Here is an 18,401-nt window from a genome sequence, read left to right as displayed (position 1 = left end):
TGCTCACCAGAAAGTGATCAGACATATGCAACAAAGTATCAGAACTGTTCCTGGAGAAGGAAAGGCTCCATGATAAAAGGCAAGAACACAAATATTTCCAATTAATAAAAACTAAATAAATTGGACATGTAGTATTTGAGAAGTATAAGAGAAGTATTTGAGAACAATTTGAAGTCATTTTTTAAACAGAAGTGAACTATTCTCTTCTTTTTCTTGTTATCCTCTTAATGAGCAACCTGTACCTGCCAATGTGTCACATATATTACATAATGTTTACAGTCATTAAATCGTCAATTAATGATCCCTAACGACATTCCACTATTTATTATAGTTATCATCAAATATTATTATATATATTTATAAGATATATTATGTAAAAATTAACGTAAGAGCGCCATAGGGAACCAAGTGGCAGAGGGACCGTGTCATTGCTACCTGTTGCTAGCCGGACTGTTTATGGTATAGCACACTCACTGTAGACCTTAGCTATTGACCGTGGGCAGACTGCTGGCTGGCTACACAATGGCGGAGGAGGCAACATTTGTGAAAACTTCCTCCTTCATGGATCCTTTTAAAGGCTTCTTGTTGACATATTTGATACCCGAGTCATGTTACGACGAGTTCTTTATCAAATTCAACCTTTTGGACGGTAAGTTGATAACCGCTAGCTAACTCAAACAAACCTGGAAGCGCACTTGCGGTAAACTAGCAGTTCATTCAAAATAATCCATGGAGCTGTGAAGTTCACGTTGGACGTTGGATATTCGCCTCCGTATCTACAGAGGCAGACCCCCCCTCACTGTAACCAGACTGCTTTGTCATTGCGCGGGGAGCTCGCACGAAAAGTGCAGCTCTGAACGGTAGTACGGTATACCAGTAAACGTCAATGAATTACTCTTGTTGAACAGCATTTGTTAAAAAATGTAAACTCTTCTAAATCAAAAGGCCAATTAATCTATAACCGTTTCAAATAATTAGTCGGACCCACGGGAGACATAAAATAAGAAAAAAGTATGAGTTATATAAAGAAGCTAGTACTGCAACAAAAAGTGGTTTGGAGTCCCTGTCACATGACCTGAAGCTGTCGGGGGAAAAAAATGATTTTTGAAGACATTTACACTACAGGCCAGAAGTTTGGACACAAACAATACAACTGATGGTCCCAACCCCACTCATAAGGCAAGAAATTCCACAAAGTAACTCTGACAAGGCACACTTGTGAAGTGAAAACCATTTCAGGTGCCTACCTCATGAAGCTCTTTGAGAGAACACCAAGGGTTTGCAGCGCTATCAAAAATGCAAAGGGTGGCTACTTTGAGGAGTCTAAACTTAGAGTTATTTCATGCTTTTTTGTTAAAAGTATGTAATTCCACATAGCTTTGATATCTTCAGTGAGAATCTACAATGTCAGTAGCCATGAAAATGAAGAAAACGCGGTGTCCAAACTGTACTTTATAAAATCCTGTAAAAGTAAAAATGGAAAAAAAGAGGTGTGCACGATACTAAAACTTATTCAACCAATGGGGGGGGGGTTATTTGCCTACCACACCCCCTAACACAGTGTGTTGCGCTAATCATGTGGCATTTGACCTGGCATTAAATAAATTATGCCAGACATGCCAGATGTTTAACTGTTTGACTGCCAGATGTTTGGTGTGTTGATCAGTTGATAGTCCCCTTAATTACTCCATGTTGCCTGTTGTGCCACCTTTTTTATAGCGCGTTTTGGTGCTTCTCTCTCAGCTTTGAAAATGTACCGGATTGAAGAAGTAATCAAATAATTTTGTGTTGCTTTAAACTATGGATGTCCAATATTGGCTTTTTTGTCGATAACCGATATGCCGATATGTGTAATATCACATATTTCCTGTTGTGAAATGAACACATATCTGTTGTGAAGCTAATGGATGCAGCAATTGGCTTCTCAACATGGCTGTAAACAACATTGTAAAAAACATCTGAGAAATACTAAGCGGTTTGGCTTAGGCTTTGATATTTTAAAATTTATTACTAGACACTTCACGCGGAACTAATGTCCTGGGTGAGTTTCCGCACGGATGCCTCTGAGTGTCGGACACTATTGACTGAGGGGAAGGAACGCTTGAAGCTCGCAGGCGTGACAAATGGCATCATGGCAAATGCAAGCGAGAAGCCTGAGCTGGAAGACCCTCCCATCTCACTACGGTCTCCTGTTTGGGAACACTTTGGCCTCCCTGTTAAAATTATGGATGGACAAAGGCAAGTGGATAAATCCAAAATTGTGTGTCGAGATTGTTCCACGGATATCGGGCATGCTGCAGGAAACACGTCTAACATGTTAGCGCACTAAAGCGGCATCATCCAGCAGTGAATGTTACATTTACAAGAAAGAAAAGCAGCTTAGTCTAAACACCGATAACTTCAGCATGTAAACAACCTCTAGCAAGCAGCTATGACCGGGCCAAAGCAGTAACACATGGTATTGGAGTTTTTATAGCCACAAGATCACGTCGATATTCAATTGTTGAGAGTGCATTCATGGAAAAAATGATTAGACCACCCTTATTTCTTCTGTTTCTTGTTCGTTTAAATGCCTGATACAACTGAAGGTACATTAGCGGCATCTTTGTGCTTGTCAGAGCCGATGTGTTGGAAAAGATCATTTCAACCCCTGCACTGAAAAGAAACATGGACGCTGCACATTGTGCAGAATGAGTGTTATTCACTTTTGATAGATGGGTCTGTCTTCTGAAAGGGGCACTAGAAGCATGACATAGCAAGCAAAATTGAAAATTAATTTGTAATTGATTATCAATTTGCATATTGTACCAAAGTATCACTTGAATATACTGTATATGGCTATATCATCGATATTAAATGCTTTAAACTTATCTTAAATTGTCACAAACATGCTTTAAAATGACGATGTATCTTGGATGACCGTCGATGGACCTCACTTCAAACTCTGTGTTCTTTAAAATATTGTTTGCACTGCAGTAACAAACGCACTTTACCTTCCGCAGCAGCATGATGCAAAAAAAACAGCTCCCCAAAGTGTATTGATTAGAAAAGATAGATCAGTAGAAATCCTGAAGGTAACATATTCTGGACATTAACGCCATATTTCTGATGTTGAATCAGTGTCACTTTTGTTATTGTCTTGAGTTTTGGTGAGAAACTGGAGAAATAACACGCAAATACTCTGAAGTTCAAGGCCAATGCAGAGGTCAGCTCATTTGCATATAGCTTTCCCCGATTTCATTACACTGTTTAACTGCACTGTTGACATCAAATTAAAATGCGTTTGCAGCACAATGAGGCGTTATACTTGGAAACCACAGCAGCTGAAACACCATTCCACCGATTTTTATTATTTATTTCATCGTATTTGTGACACACTTTTGCATGTCACAATATGGCGACGCGCGGACGGGACTGAAATTGACATCAGATCGTGTTCTACATTCAACAGACCCGAAGAAAATAAGGACATAAAATGGACAATTTAGAGTTGCCTAGCTGCACTCTGTGCACTCATATGCAGCGATAGAGCTAGCTAGTAGCCACCTCGAGTGCAGCTTCAGCGCCACTTAGATAATGATCTTAACATAACACATTCACGAAGTATGTACTGTACTTCTTCTTTTCCCAATTTGATTTATATACAAGTATCCACACAAAACATCACAATCTGGGAGATTGTAACGCCAGTCGGGAAGTTGGAAGCCAGGAGCAATTTCTGGACGTCTACCACACAATCAGGAAGAGTTGTGGGATAACTCCAAATCACGGCTGGCATCTATTCCGCTGCCCTCAGCTGCGCTTCACACTCCACGTTCAGTCAGTCATTCTATTACTATTACTATTCTATTACTATTTACTTCTCCGGCAACTTACAAAGTTCAGCAGGAAAAGGTAGACTCTGCCTGTTGTCATGGACATTTTACTTTACTCCATGTCCGATGGAGTAAATATGCTCATAGCTGATCAGCGTCATTGACCTGGAATTTATCACGATCACCGATCACGATCATAAAACCGCCCAGCCCCAAGATTTGCGTTAGTTATGAAGCTACAACTGCATTGCTTGTTATTGTATTGTTTTGGTTATTTTCTAGAATGTTTATTGATTCAGTTTGTTTTACGTTTTAGTTCCATGTCTGAAGATTCTGATCAGCAAAGGACTGGGGATAGGTATCATCCTCGGATCAGTGATGGGTAAAAAAAAAACTCACACTTTTTAATGTGAAATGCTTGCAAATGTTTTAATGTTAATGTTGGATCTTTAAGGTGTTTACAATACATATAAATATATTGTTTATATACTGTATAGACTGCATATCCTTTTAAAAAATATTGAACATGTTACTGTACATTCTTTTGTAATTGCAATAGAATAGTTTGTTGTATTTTGTTAATTCTTACGGAAAACTGTGTAATTATTATTATTATTATTATTTTAAATTTATTTTCAAAACAAATTATTTTTTCTAGGGACCCCCTCTACCCCCCTTGGTTGCCTTGGTTAACGTCATTGATCTCTTCCAGAAGGTCTGACTCAAACCAAAACGGACTCTAACCAAAACAAATTTTCCCACAGAAAATAATGTAAATCTAATTAATCTGTTCCAAACACCCAAAAATGTTAACACAAAACACATTTTGTAGACAATAATTATAGTATATAATATTTACATGCACAAAATAATGCAAATATAATTACAAATGAATGAACAACTGAACATTTAACATCTCTTTTACCTAGTTCTGCAAAGAGGGAGGGGGAAGGAGAGGAGGTTATGTTTGGAGTGCAATCCCTTTTTTTGTTTTCTGCACTCATGCCACAAAAAAATCTATTGGCTTTTTAAAAATCACAGTTTTACATTAAAAAAACAGTGCCACAAACATGACATATGAAATGGCGAATGAACATTTAACACCATTTTAACTGTAGTGGACACCATTGGACTGAAAAAAGGACGACAATCATATAACAGTAATCTGTTCACCAAAAAAACATAGTGCTGCTTTCAAATTTGACTAACATACATAAAATCCATAAAATCACAGCAAATGCACAGCAACCTGTGTGCAAACAATACAGGCGGTGCGTATCAACACGTGCCTCAGCGTGTCTCATTCACATGAATGGGTTAACTTTTCGACCACCTCTTGGAGCAAGTCTGAGGGGAATTCTCAAGTAAGTCCCTTGCAAATAATGGAATTAATGAAGTTAAGGGTAATGCCTGCTGTTACATGGCATCACGTGTCACGCAGCGGTACCAAATAACACCGCGACTCCTTCACGAATGCGAGAAGTGGTGGTGACAGTGCATACCCATGCGGGAACGATGCACGTCACGCGAACGATTGTCATACACTAGACGTAAACACTACTTGACAAGGTGTAAATAAGTTGTGCGGGAGCGTGATCATTTTGTGCTGACACAGCATGGCAGTGTGTTGTTTACATACCTCTGACTACGGTCTCCTTTTAAGCTGTAAAATTCGAAGGTCTTTCACCCCTGTCTCGGTACTGTGCATTGCATTTCTTTTTTTGTGCAGTCAATGTGTTTGTTACATCGTCCATTTCTCTCTGCCAGCAGAAAACTGATATAAACAAACGCTGATGCCCTGAAAATGGCGCCCGCTGCGAACAATGCATTGCACGATCAGGTGCAAGTATCGCAACATTTTGTCTTGGGTGCGTGATCCAAGATGGCGACGTAAACAAACCGCGCCCATTCTGAACGTCAGCCAAACAGGTGAACGCAAACCAGGGCAAAATTTTAGCAAAAATTTCTGATGTTAACCAAAAAATGGGCTAACTTGGGACATTAACCGAGGTACCACTGTATGGTTAATTGTAATCGACCTGTTTGTTCTTTCTTTCTATTGAGAATCTATAAAGAACCAAATCGTTCAGCAAAATCGTAATCGTAAAAATATCATTCACCGATTCACCAGTTAAATTGGTCACTTCAATTTCCATTTGCCAATTTTTTTTTAGAATCTGAATGACGGGCTTATTAAACAACAAGAAAAGTATATTTGTCAAAAGGATGTGGAATTCTAATAATTATGCCAAAATTCCGACTCCCCCTTCTCTTTCACCTTCATTGTTGTTTTCCCTTGCCTCTTCCATCTTCCCACTCCTTCAACCAAACACCTGCTTCTTCCACTGCCTGGATGGCGTAAGCAGATGACAGCACACGTGACAATTCTTTGAGGCAGAGAAAATTCCTCCACATTTTTTGTAATAGAAATACTCAAATTTTTAAATCAGCATGAATATTATAAGGGGGGTCCTTGGAAAATGTTCTCTCGAAAGGGGTCTGTGGCCCCAAAAAGTATGAGAACCCCTGCCCTAGTGAATCTTATTGTGTCATAACTGTATTTGTTTGTTTTTGTTTTTTAAAAAAAAACATAATATTTACTCTTGTGTTTGATTGCAGTCAAGCTACCTCAGATCTTAAAGATGATGGGGGCTAAGAGCGCCGAGGGTCTGAGCTTCCAGTCGGTGCTCCTGGAGCTGGTAGCCATCACGGGAACCATGGCCTACAGTATTGCGAACAAGTTCCCTTTCAGGTTCCGACCATGTTAGAATGTTTCTGTGTACATCTCGGGTTTCCCATAGGACTGTAATCTATTTGTGGTGGGGGTATTTGTTTGTTTTTGTCATTTTTTTAACGCATGAGCCCCGCGCCTATGATTGCTTTCAGAGAGGAGAGGAGGGGAGGGGAGCCGACCGCAGGACCGGCTGATCATGGAGAACATACATGTTGACATGACAAGTGTCTAATCATACCAGAAAAAAGTATCTACATTTGTTACTAGTTGCATTTCTGAGTGTAGAGCATCTGAATCCTTGCAAAATATAGAGACAAAGTCGCTATGTTAGCAGGCCTCCTAAATCTTGTTATTCTCTGGCAGACCAGGTTCATATGAGGTGTGTTCATAAGCGGCGTTACAATGCATAAGGCCACCTACTGTACAGCTTTGTGACGACAAGCAACTTTCACAGACAGTCTCGTTGTACTGTATTTATGAGCGAGAGCAAACAGGTAGCGCCAAATCTACGGACAAATATTTAAGTCTGTCCACTTCATTAAGGGATGCCCGCCACAAATAAGTGAATATATGTGAAACACATGCATGCACATTAGTCATACTTTATTAATGATTGTAAATGTTTTCGACAGTGCTTGGGGCGAGGCATTCTTCCTCATGCTGCAGACGATCACCATCGGTTTCCTCATTCAACACTACACAGGAAGAACCAGCAGAGGTTAGACCACACCCACCTTCACTCGTTGGCCGAGCTCTAATATTACCAGAAAAAACTCATGGTATTCTGAGAATATAATACAATGTGTGTGAGAAAAGTTCCAGGACTGTTGATGTTGAGGGGCGTCGTACCTCACAAAACTGACTAGACCCCTCACAATTCTGCAAATATTTTATATCTGTTTATAAGACAACACTGAAGAAATAACACTTATTGTGTACAGCTTGTAAAACAGCGTAGATTGACTCTCCCTTCAAAGTAACTCAAGACATAGCCATTATTTTCTAAACTGCAAAAAATGTGACTACACTCCCAAGTGAAAATGTCCAAATTGTACCTAAAGTGTCAATATTTTGTGTAGCTGCCATTATTTTCCAGCACTGCCTTAACTGTCTTGGGCATGGAGTTCGCTAGAGCTTCTTCACAAGCTGCCAACATTAAAGTGATCTAATGTGTTTTATTTATTATGTATTGTGTAAAACTAAGATAGTAACAACATCAAAAGCACAAAATGAATACAGAACCACCATCCATCAGTACGAGTTTGTTTTTAAGATTATTAAGTCGCTGTTTGATGTGTGTGGTAAAAGGCAGTGTGCTGGCATGAATTAACTTTGAGGTTGTGCACCAGTTAATATGCACATTAGCATTCAAACGTCATCAAAACGTACCTTCATGCATTCCAACATAGTAACAGCATTTGAGACTAAATATGAGTTGAAAGGAAAAACAGGAAAAATACAGTATAGTACAAGTAGTATGGGAGAAAGCTCACGCACAATGGTGTGTTCAAGGACGGGTCACGCCTCACAACAAACGTATACAACCCCTGGCAAAAATGATGGAATCACCAGTCTCGGAGGATGTTCATTCAGTTGTTTAATTTTGTAGAAAAAAAAGCAGATCACAGACATGACACAAAGCTAAAGTCATTTCAAAGGGAAACTTTCTGGCTTTAAGAAACACTAAAAGAAATCAAGAAAAAAAGATGTGGTAGTCAGTAACAGTTCCTTTTTTAGACCACTCAGAGGGAAAAAAGTATGGAATCACTCAATTCTGAGGAAAAAATTATGGAATCATGAAAAAAACAACAACAAAAGAATACTTCAACACACCACTAGTACTTTGTTGCACCACCTCTGGCTTTTATAACAGCTCGCAGTCTCAGAGGCATGGACTTAATGAGTGACAAACAGTACTCTTCATCAATCTGGCTCCATCTTTCTCTGATTGCTTTTGCCAGATCAGCTTTGCAGGTTGGAGCCTTGTCATGGACCATTTTCTTCAACTTCCACCACAGATTTTCAATTGGATTGAGATCCGGACTATTTGCAGGCCATGACATTGACCTTATGTGTCTTTCTTCAAGGAATGTTTTCACAGTTTTTGCTCTATGGCAAGATGCATTATCATCCTGAAAAATGATTTCATCATCCCCAAACGCCCTTTCAATTGATGGGATAAGAAAAGTGTCCAAAATGTCAACGTAAGCTTGTGCATTTATTGAAGATGTAATGACAGCCATCTCCCCAGTGCCTTTACCTGACATGCAGCCCCATATCATCAATGACTGTGGAAATTTGCATGTTTTCTTCAGGCAGTCGTCTTCATAAATCTCATTGGAACGGCACCCAAACAAAAGTTCCAGCATCATCACCTTGCCCAATGCAGATTCGCGATTCATCACTGAATATGACTTTCATCCAGTCATCCACAGTCCACGATTGCTTTTCCTTAGCCCATTGTTTTTTTCTGTTTAGGTGTTAATGATGGCTTTCGTTTAGCTTTCCTGTATGTAAATCCCATTTCCTTTAGGCGGTTTCTTACAGTTCGGTCACAGACGTTGACTCCAGTTTCCTCCCATTTGTTCCTCATTTGTTTTGCTGTGCATTTTCTGTTTTCAAGACATATTGCTTGAAGTTTTCTGTCTTAACACTTTGATGTCTTCCTTGATCTACCAGTATGCTTGCCTTTAACAACCTTCCCATGTTGTTTGTACTTGGTCCAGATTTTAGACACAGCTGACTGTGAACAACCAACATCTTTTGCAACATTGCGTGATGATTTACCTTCTTTAAGAAGTTTGATAATCCTCTCCTTTGTTTCAATTGACATCTCTTGTGTTGGAGCCATGATTCATGTCAGTCTACTTGGTGCAACAGCTCTCCAAGGTGTGATCTCTCCTGTTTAACTGCAGACTAACGAGCAGATCTAATCTGATGCACGTGTTAGTTTTGGGAATGGAAATTTACAGGGTGATTCCATAATTTTTTCCTCAGAATTGAGTGATTCCGTAATTTTTTCCCTCTGATTGGTCTAAAAAAGTAACTGTTACTGACTACCACATCTTTTTTTCTTGATTTCTTTTAGTGTTTCTTAAAGCCAGAAAGTTGCCATTTAAAATGACTTTAGTTTTGTGTCATGTCTGTGATCTGCTTTTTTTCTACAAATTTAAACAACTGAATGAACATCCTCTGAGACTGGTAATTCCATAATTTTTGCCAGGGGTTGTACATGCAAAAACTATATTTGTATCTGTATATTAATTTTTTAAATAAAATAATGGGCCATATTTGCAAAATTGCTATGCAATTACATGATTTTTTAATGTTATTTACTCATGTATTTCATTTTAAGTTTTGTCTTATTTATTTATTTATTTATTTATTTATTTATTTATTTATTTATTTATTGCACTTGAAAGCTGCGGCCCGGTGGTTGGGGACACCTGCTATAAAAGACATAGCACCACATATTTATCAATTTATGAGACTCCCTGTAATTAGAGCCTAAATATCTAATTATAGAAATGTATCTAATTTAGTTATATTATTCATATACAGTTATAATGCAAGTTTAATTATTAAGATAATGGGTTTTTTTCTACATTTTTGAATTTTTAATTGAATGGCATAGCTTTGTGTGCCTAACAGGAGAGCGGATGACATGAAATAACAATAAATAGCATGAAAATGTTTTGTTTTTTTAGGCTAAAGAACAAAAAAAATATAGATCGCAGCAGAATATTTTGATTAAATCATGTTGTGAATTTAAGAAGTCGTTCATCTGCCTTTTTTTTCTATAAGTTTAGACTTTAGAGTTCATAACACTTTTTGGAAATGTTTGCATCTCATGTATACACAGCCTCTACTGAAATGTAATCCCATATTTTTTATAAATCATTTTTATCATCATAGATGATTGTGGGAGGAGTAGTGGATGACACTAGGGTCCACCCCTACTATGTACTGCTCTTGTGTGCACAATTCACTGCAGGGGAGATTTCTAATGAGAAGACTGCGTAGAAATATGTGTTGCATTATTTTATAGATATTATTAGTTTGTTTCGTACATAGATTCTGAGGTTGTTTTGGGATGGAATAAGGCCCCTGCTTCCCATTCACACCTGAGACACTGTGACACAAGCAAGTCACACGACACTGGGGAGGGACAGTGGATAATTGGGCCCAGTTTCGGGGTGTACTCACTTTTGTTGCCAGTGATTTAGACATGAATGCCTCTCTGTGTAGTTACTTTGAGGGGACAGGAAATTTTCAGTTTTTCCAAGCTGTGCACTGACTACTTTACATCAGATCAAAGTCGTTTCTTCAGTTTTTTCCAATGAAAAGACATGATAAAGTATTTGCAGAAATGTGAGTGGTGTTTCTACTTTTGTGAGGTACTGGGCATACTGTAGATATGCTTATGTACAGTACATACATATCCTGTACATGCATAGATACTGTATATACATATGTACACATACTGTACATACATGACTTTTTATCAATGTTTATATTAGGAGAAAAAGGTATCAAATTACAGCTGTTAAGTTAAAATGTTTTCCCCTTGAAACGCATAACAAATCTGCGTTGTACAACTTTTTGTTCTCAAAATACAGTGGAACCTTGTCTTTTCCACGTCAAGCCCATTCGAAAGCGTCTGTAGTAAACTGAAACGTATGAAAACCACATCAGTTTTCACCATCAAAAATAATATAAATCCATTAGTACATTCCAGACATACAAAAATATGAACACAGAACACATTTTATAGAGAATATTTATGGAAGGAGACATACAGTTCATTGTTCTGTATGTGTTCTGTGAACAAATAATCCACCCTCACACACATATAGATGATTCCCTGGATTCCCTGACCGGAATATGTCTGTAGTGTCCGAACCACTATCACTTCTTCACACAGACTGAGTGAAGTCAATGACACTCGATTAATTTGTTAGGTGCACTGTTTGGCCGTACGATAACCGGGGCAGTGTACAAAAAAATCAGTTGCTACAAATTTTCCTATGAAATCCTACAAAAACAGAGGTTTCACTGTAATACAGATTTTTTTTTTTTTTTTTTTTTTTAGCGTGTGTCACTATTTTCACGTCTTTTGTAAAGATGCAACCCCATGGACATAATAGTCATTCTTGGAATATCCTGTGTAAATATAATATTACAAGAGTAAAGTTATCTTTACCCAATGTTTTAATATATCCAGAAAAATACAGCTTTCTCTCTTCATTATGACTTCATTCCTTTATTTTTATTGCTCTATTATCAAATTGTTGTGATATTCTTGTGTGTTTATGCAAGGTGGTGGTTTTTGTTAATAACTGGTGGGAGGAACGATTGCCTGACTGTTTGTATTTTCCAGGTGTTGTTTTTGTGTTTGTGTACGTGGGGTTGTTGTTGCTGGTGTTGTCTCCAGTCACTCCGGCATCCCTGGTGACCACCATGCAAGCCTTCAACATGCCTGCCGTCATCGTTAGCAGGGTATGCCAACACAACTTTACTATCATAACATAATAACATAATCAGTGTTAGATTAGTTACTGTTTTTCAGTAAGGAGTAATCAAATTAATTGCTATTTCAAATGTTTTGACGCTGTTACCAACAGCAAAATGCGACCCATTATTGTGCAGTGATATCTGCAGTGATATCTGCTCGCTGGATCAATCAGCCAGTGGAAAGGACAGTAGCTGCAAATGTTTTTGTTGTTGTTGGTTTTTTTATTCATGGTAAGCCAATCAGTGCCATGGTTGAGGTAGGTGGGTGGTGTTACAAACCTCAGTGCGCCACACCCACATGCAACAAGTGGTGCGTCCGAAGCGGTCTGTCGATGTGAAAGTCCCCTTCTCAGGGTGGAAGTACAGGCACTACTTCAACGTCACTGATGTACATTATGTCCCAAAGCAAAGTCCATGTCCGTTGTAACTCTTAAGAACTCATGAAACATCTCTCAGTGGCACACCAAAGCTAAATCCAAATTCTTTTACATATTTTTCAAAACAGTAATGCCATAATTACCTTCCCTGGTAACTAATTACATGTATGGAGTAATTCCATGACTAATTCAATTAGATTTTTGGGAAAGTGACTATTTGCTAATTACATTTTTCAGACTTTTTTCCCTCTGAATTTTATCAGAAAAAAAGTGATATTATCTTAGTAGTTATATTATTTCTTCAAGTAAAAAGTGTATGTGTATATGTGTCTTGCAGCTGATCCAAGCGGCCACTAACTTTCATAATGGACACACCGGCCAGTTGTCAGCTATTTCCGTCTTCCTGTTGTTTGCTGGGTCGCTGGCGCGCATCTTCACATCACTTCAGGTAATCGTCGCGTGTTAACTATTAGTGTCTTTTAAGCTGTACTGCTTCCGTCAGGACACGAGTGCGTCATTTATTGGATATAAGACTTTTGTGACATTATGGTTGTTGTAGTAGTTTTCAAATTATTGAGAAAAAAGTTGTAATTAGATTAGATAAAAGTTGGATTTGTACTTCTACTATATGAGACAATATGTGCTTTGTCGTAGGAAACGGGTGACACACTGATGGCGTTGACCTATGTGATCTCCTCATGCTCGAACGGCCTCATCGCCCTGCAGGTGGTGTACTATTGGAACAGCTCCTCAGAGCGCAAGAAGAAGAAGAAGAGGAAGAAGAGAGATTAATAGTGAAAACAGTTATAACCTCCATTATGCAGCTTTTCATATAAAGTCGTCCCTCGGCACATCGCGGTTCGAATTTCGCTGCGTCACTTCTATCACAGTTTTTCAAAAATATATTAAAGGGGACCTATTATACTAGTTTTCTGGCCTTTGTATTGAGGTCTGGACTCCTATAGAGCAGCTACACATGATAACCTGCACAGAAAGCTTTCTAGATCTTACAGACACTGCACCTCTTCCTGCAGTGTTTCCAGTCTTCCTGTCCGATTGCTTGCACAAAGCAAACACAGTTAGGACACTGATAAATTGTTAGTTACAGCTTGCTCTTCTGACCCTTCAACACAACCAAGTAACTTTGGAAAGGCGTCAGACTTCAGCAACAGTTTGGCAAATAGTCCAGCTTCATATCGGCCCATGTTCACAAAACAGTCCCGTGTGAAGAGGCGTTGACAGATGAGCATATATTTCTCTTGCTAGCCGAGAATCAGCAACACGAACCACTTCTGCCTAATGCTTGCCTCTTTAGGCACACACGAACAAACATTTCCTGGGAGCCATTGCTCCACGTGCTAACACGGCGAACAGAGCGAAGCAGAACGGGGCCAATATAAGGAAGTCCAAGTTGCATTGATGTCAATGGAACTCGGTTTTAGAAAAAACTCTAAAGCCCAGCGTGCAGAGCCGTCCAAAACTGCTTTCAGGGCTCACTTCCAAATGCGCAAACCTCATTATCTGAACCATTGGCATCGTTGAACATGAGAATACAACATTGTAACAACATTTATAGGTCAGAAAAGAGGTAAAGCATAATAGGTCCCCATTAATAAATGATGCTGTTATGTGGTTAATTACGGGCTATGAGTAAAAAATTTAAAAAAAAAGTATGCATATTTAAAGGGCCCCTGGCATGATACTGTACATCAACTTTGCTGAAGTATGTAATATATTGTTTGTAATTATGTTCTACATGGTTCGATTTTTGAAAGCGAACACTAAATTCTCAAAAATGACATTTATAGTTTGTGACGCCAGCCATGACGACCTAGCTCTTGCAGTTCAGCCTCATTTCCGGAAGTTATGCTATTGGGGTATTATCACTCAGATAAACAAACATGGCTGTGTACAAGACAGAGGATGTTTACATTCATTATAGCGAAAAATGGAGCTATGTGTCAATAGTTTTTGAGGAGGAAGAAACATTTGGAGATGAAATAGAGACCTTGCAGAACATCGGCTTAAGCTTTAAGAGATGGAGATGAAAATTGGTAAGCGTAAATTACTCTGGAGTTGCTTATCCTTCAATTATTGTTTTAAATCTGCTTCTTAATGAGCGTAAAAGGTTTTTTATTTCTTGTTTGATTGCATATGTTCCCCCCACAATTAACACAGCATTTATGTAACATGTATAATGCTTTGCAGCCTTGTTGCTATGGTGGAATAGTGTTTAGAAGACATCATGTAAACAAGACATGACATGACTCTGTGACAACTTTGACACAGTGGGCGTTTTACCTTATATTGATGTTTTTTCCAGTGTACCGGTGGAATAGCATCCTTATTCAAAATAATACAACGTACTTTAAAGCCAAATTCTTCTTGTTAAAGTTGTTCCTTCAAAGCAGTCATTGGTGAAATGATCACTGCAAAGGACAGAACTCGAGGTGGGCGTCCGTCTCTCTCTACTTGCTTCATCCATTGTTGTCTTAATCCTTCCTCTTTTGGAAAAGAAAACAAACTCACAGTATCACTCGGATACTGTGAACATCCAGCAGCAACAATTTTTGGCATAACTACTATTTTGATGAAAAATGTACTGAACCATGTCGACGATCTACCTCGAGAAGCATTTGTTTACTCTGCTTTAGCTGGGTGGTATCACCCCAATGATGTCACTTCCGGAAATATGGCTGAGCTGCGAGCTACTTTGTCATGGCTGGCGCCATGAACTATAAATGGAATTTTTTCGAATGTACAGTCTGCTTTCAAAAATCCAACAATGTAGAACATAATTACAAACAATATATAACATTTAAGCAAAGTTGATGAATCATGTCAGGGACCTTTTAAGCAAATGTTATGCATTTTTTGCCTAAATGTAACAATTTAAAGCAGAAAAGTGGCAAAATAACTTAAAAGTACGAACAAACATTAAGAAGACATTCAAAAAGTGATATGCAGTATTCTATACTAGTCACTAGGTGTCAGTAAGCGAAACATACAAAACCAGACTTGATTGCTGGAGCAGGGCTTTAACTGCAGGTTTGAATGATCTCACAACAGGCACAATAAAACATTTTCCTGTCCTCTTCAGTAGCTTAGTATGATTGTTTTGTCAAAACAGTGTTGCAGGTGAGTCTGGTATACTCCTGTTCCAGTTGGAGTCTGAGGGGTTAGAGGAAGAGAAGGGACCAAAATGTAGCCACAGATGGTGAGAGCATCCACGTCATCGTCAGCAGGAACAATAGTAACGACATAATGTACATAGTGGGGACAGAGGCCTGCTGACATCGACTGAGGACATAGTCGGGTGCTTAAGGAAATAATTTGAGGCCATTCTGAATCCCACTGACATACATTCAGTAGAGGAAGCAGAGTCTGAGGACACAAACGTGGACAGGTCCATCACAGTGTCTGAGGTGGTCAAATAACTCCAGGGCTGGATAGGTTTCACCCTGAATTCTTCAAGACTCTGGATGTTGAGGGACTGTCCTCATTGACACATCTGTTCAACAATGGAGGAACAGTACCTCTTGATTGGCAGATGTGAGTGGTGGGCCCTCTTTTCAAGAAGGGTGACTGGAGGTTGTTTTCCAACCATAGGGGGATGACACTTCTCAGCCTCTGGGAAAGTGTATTCCAGAGTGCTGGAGAGAAGGCTACGGTCGTTAGTCGTACCTTGGCTGTGTGGATTTTGTCATTGTTGCGGAACACTGGTCCAGGTCTACACTCTTGCAAGGGTATTGGAGGGTGCATAGGAGTTTGCCCAACCGGTCTACATGTGCTTTGTAGACTTGGAAAAAGGCATTCAACCGTGTCCCTCGTGGTGTCCCGTGGGGGGATTTTCCGGGTGTACATGGTCGGTGGGACGCTACTACGTGCCAGTCAGTCCTTGTACAACCGGAGCAGGAGCCTGGTTCCCATTGCCAGCAGGAAGTCGAGCCAGTGACCATTGGCCAAGGCTGCTCTTTGTCACCGATTCTGTTCAATGATGTGGCCCTGATGGTCTCATCAGGCTGTTACCTTCGGCGTTTACTGGGGCGGTTTGCAGCTGAGGGTGAAGCTTCTGAATGAGACTCAGAACCTCCAAATCTGAGGCCATGATTCTCAGTCGATGAAAGGTGGATTGCACCCTTCGGGTTGCGAGTGAGATCTTGCCCCAGGTGGAGGAATTCAAGTATCTCCGAGTCTTGTTCACAAGTGAGGGAAGTCTGGAGTGTGAGATCGACAGGAGGATCGGTGCAGTAAAGCGGTCGCTGTACCGGACCACCGTGGTCAAGAGAGCTGAGCCAGAAGTCAAAGCTCTCAATTTATCTGTCGATCCATTTTCCCACCCACACCTATGGTCATGACAGAAAGAACGAGCTTGCGGATACAAGCGGCTGAAATTAGTTTCCTCCATAGGGTGGCTGGACTCGACCTAAGAGAGAGGGTGAGGAGCTTGGTCATCCAGGAGGAGTTCAGAGTAGAGCTCCTTCAAATTGAGGATTGCCAGTTGAAGTGGCTTGGGCATCTAGTCTGGACCGCCTCCCTGATGAGGTGTTTCGGGCATGCCCAGCTGGGAGGAGGCCCCAGGTCAGGTCAGGTTTCTTTATTAATACCATAGGTAAATTACGGCAGACCTAGGACATGCTGGAGGGATTATGTCTCACAGCTGTCCTGTGAACACCTTGGTGTCCTCCCGGTGGAACCGGAAGAGGTGGCTGGAGGCCGGGAAGTCTGGACTTCCCTACCGAGACTGCTGCCCCTGTGACTCGGACGTGGATAAGCGGAAGAAAATGGATGGATGGATGCATGCTTGGGCATTATAATAATAACACGGGCGACTGTTGCGGCTGTAATCCCACTAAAACACAACTCTGAACTCCCGACGTCACTTCCTCTCCACACATTTATTGCAATTCACACAAACATGAGTTTTATTTATGTCTTAAACGGCTTATTTTCTCTTTTTTGGGCAATATGAGTGTCAAGGTGACCAAATGGGTGGTGTTTCATGTCTAGAGGGCTGCAATAACATTACAAACGGTATTTAGAAGGTTGTTAAAAGGTTTTCTGTGCTCTGACTACAAAAATATCCCATTTATAAAGAAGAAATGCTACTTTTGCAGGAATTCACTTATCACGGTCGGGTCTGGCACCAATTACCCGCGATAAACGAGGGATTACTGTACACGCTTGATACTTGGCCACTATGTTCATTGTGCAATTACAATGCAAATGTACATTCCTTTTCTTTTTTCTTCTATTTGATACAAAATAATAGTTTTCCGTCAATTGATTAAAACTTGACATTCACTTTTAAGTGATTTTGTTGAAAAACTGCATTGTATTTTTGATGACTTTTCTGGTAGTATTGTTGTAAAGATGATTTAACTTTGTGTATAACTTCACGTGACGGGGAAAATGTAATATTGGGAGAATAAAGTTGTTTTGAAACAAAAGTTAATGTATGTTTGCAACAAAAATGTTGAAGAAAGACTTTGTTGTGTATTTCACGACTTTTCTCAGAACGGTACTGCCTTCTCAACTTTTTCTCTTAACATTCTGACTTCTTTTTTGTCATATTTTGTTTAAAAATGTTTTACCTTCGGATAAAAAGGAGCAAACATTACGTGACTAAAGTTGTCATTTTTAACAAGTGAATGCCAAAATGCCCATTCCTTAATATTATACATTAACATTTTACAAATAAAATGAAAATAAGTAAAACTTGTGTTAATGTCGAAGGTAATATTTGTTAAAGGAATTGTCATTTACAGGGTTCTTATTAATCTTGGCATTTATATATTGCTCTAAAATCTAAAGGGAACAGGGAAACCGCAATGCAACTCCAAGCCAATCACAATTATTTGAAATGAAACTGTCCATTTCGGAAGCAACACAGATTGACGATCGATCAATTTCACGTGCTGTTGTGCCAATGCAATAGACAACAGGTGGACAGCAAATCAC

The 18,401-nt window shown here is 39.5% G+C and overlaps 1 protein-coding gene across 1 annotated transcript; it reads left to right on the top strand.

The window, feature by feature from the left end:
- Positions 1–480: 480 nt before the first annotated feature.
- LOC129168327 (mannose-P-dolichol utilization defect 1 protein-like) lies at positions 481–18,075 on the top strand. The gene is made up of 7 exons (XM_054753466.1): positions 481–649; positions 4,132–4,197; positions 6,435–6,567; positions 7,182–7,267; positions 11,930–12,048; positions 12,778–12,888; positions 13,095–18,075. The coding sequence occupies exons 1-7, from the start codon at positions 523–525 to the stop codon at positions 13,230–13,232; spliced, it is 780 nt and encodes a 259-aa protein (XP_054609441.1). The 5' UTR covers positions 481–522; the 3' UTR covers positions 13,233–18,075.
- Positions 18,076–18,401: the final 326 nt, after the last annotated feature.

Source organism: Dunckerocampus dactyliophorus, chromosome 15 (assembly GCF_027744805.1).
Source record: "Dunckerocampus dactyliophorus isolate RoL2022-P2 chromosome 15, RoL_Ddac_1.1, whole genome shotgun sequence".
NCBI classification, from domain to species: domain Eukaryota; kingdom Metazoa; phylum Chordata; class Actinopteri; order Syngnathiformes; family Syngnathidae; genus Dunckerocampus; species Dunckerocampus dactyliophorus.
Note: the sequence above shows the minus strand (reverse complement) of the source record. Positions and strands in the feature narration are given on the sequence as shown.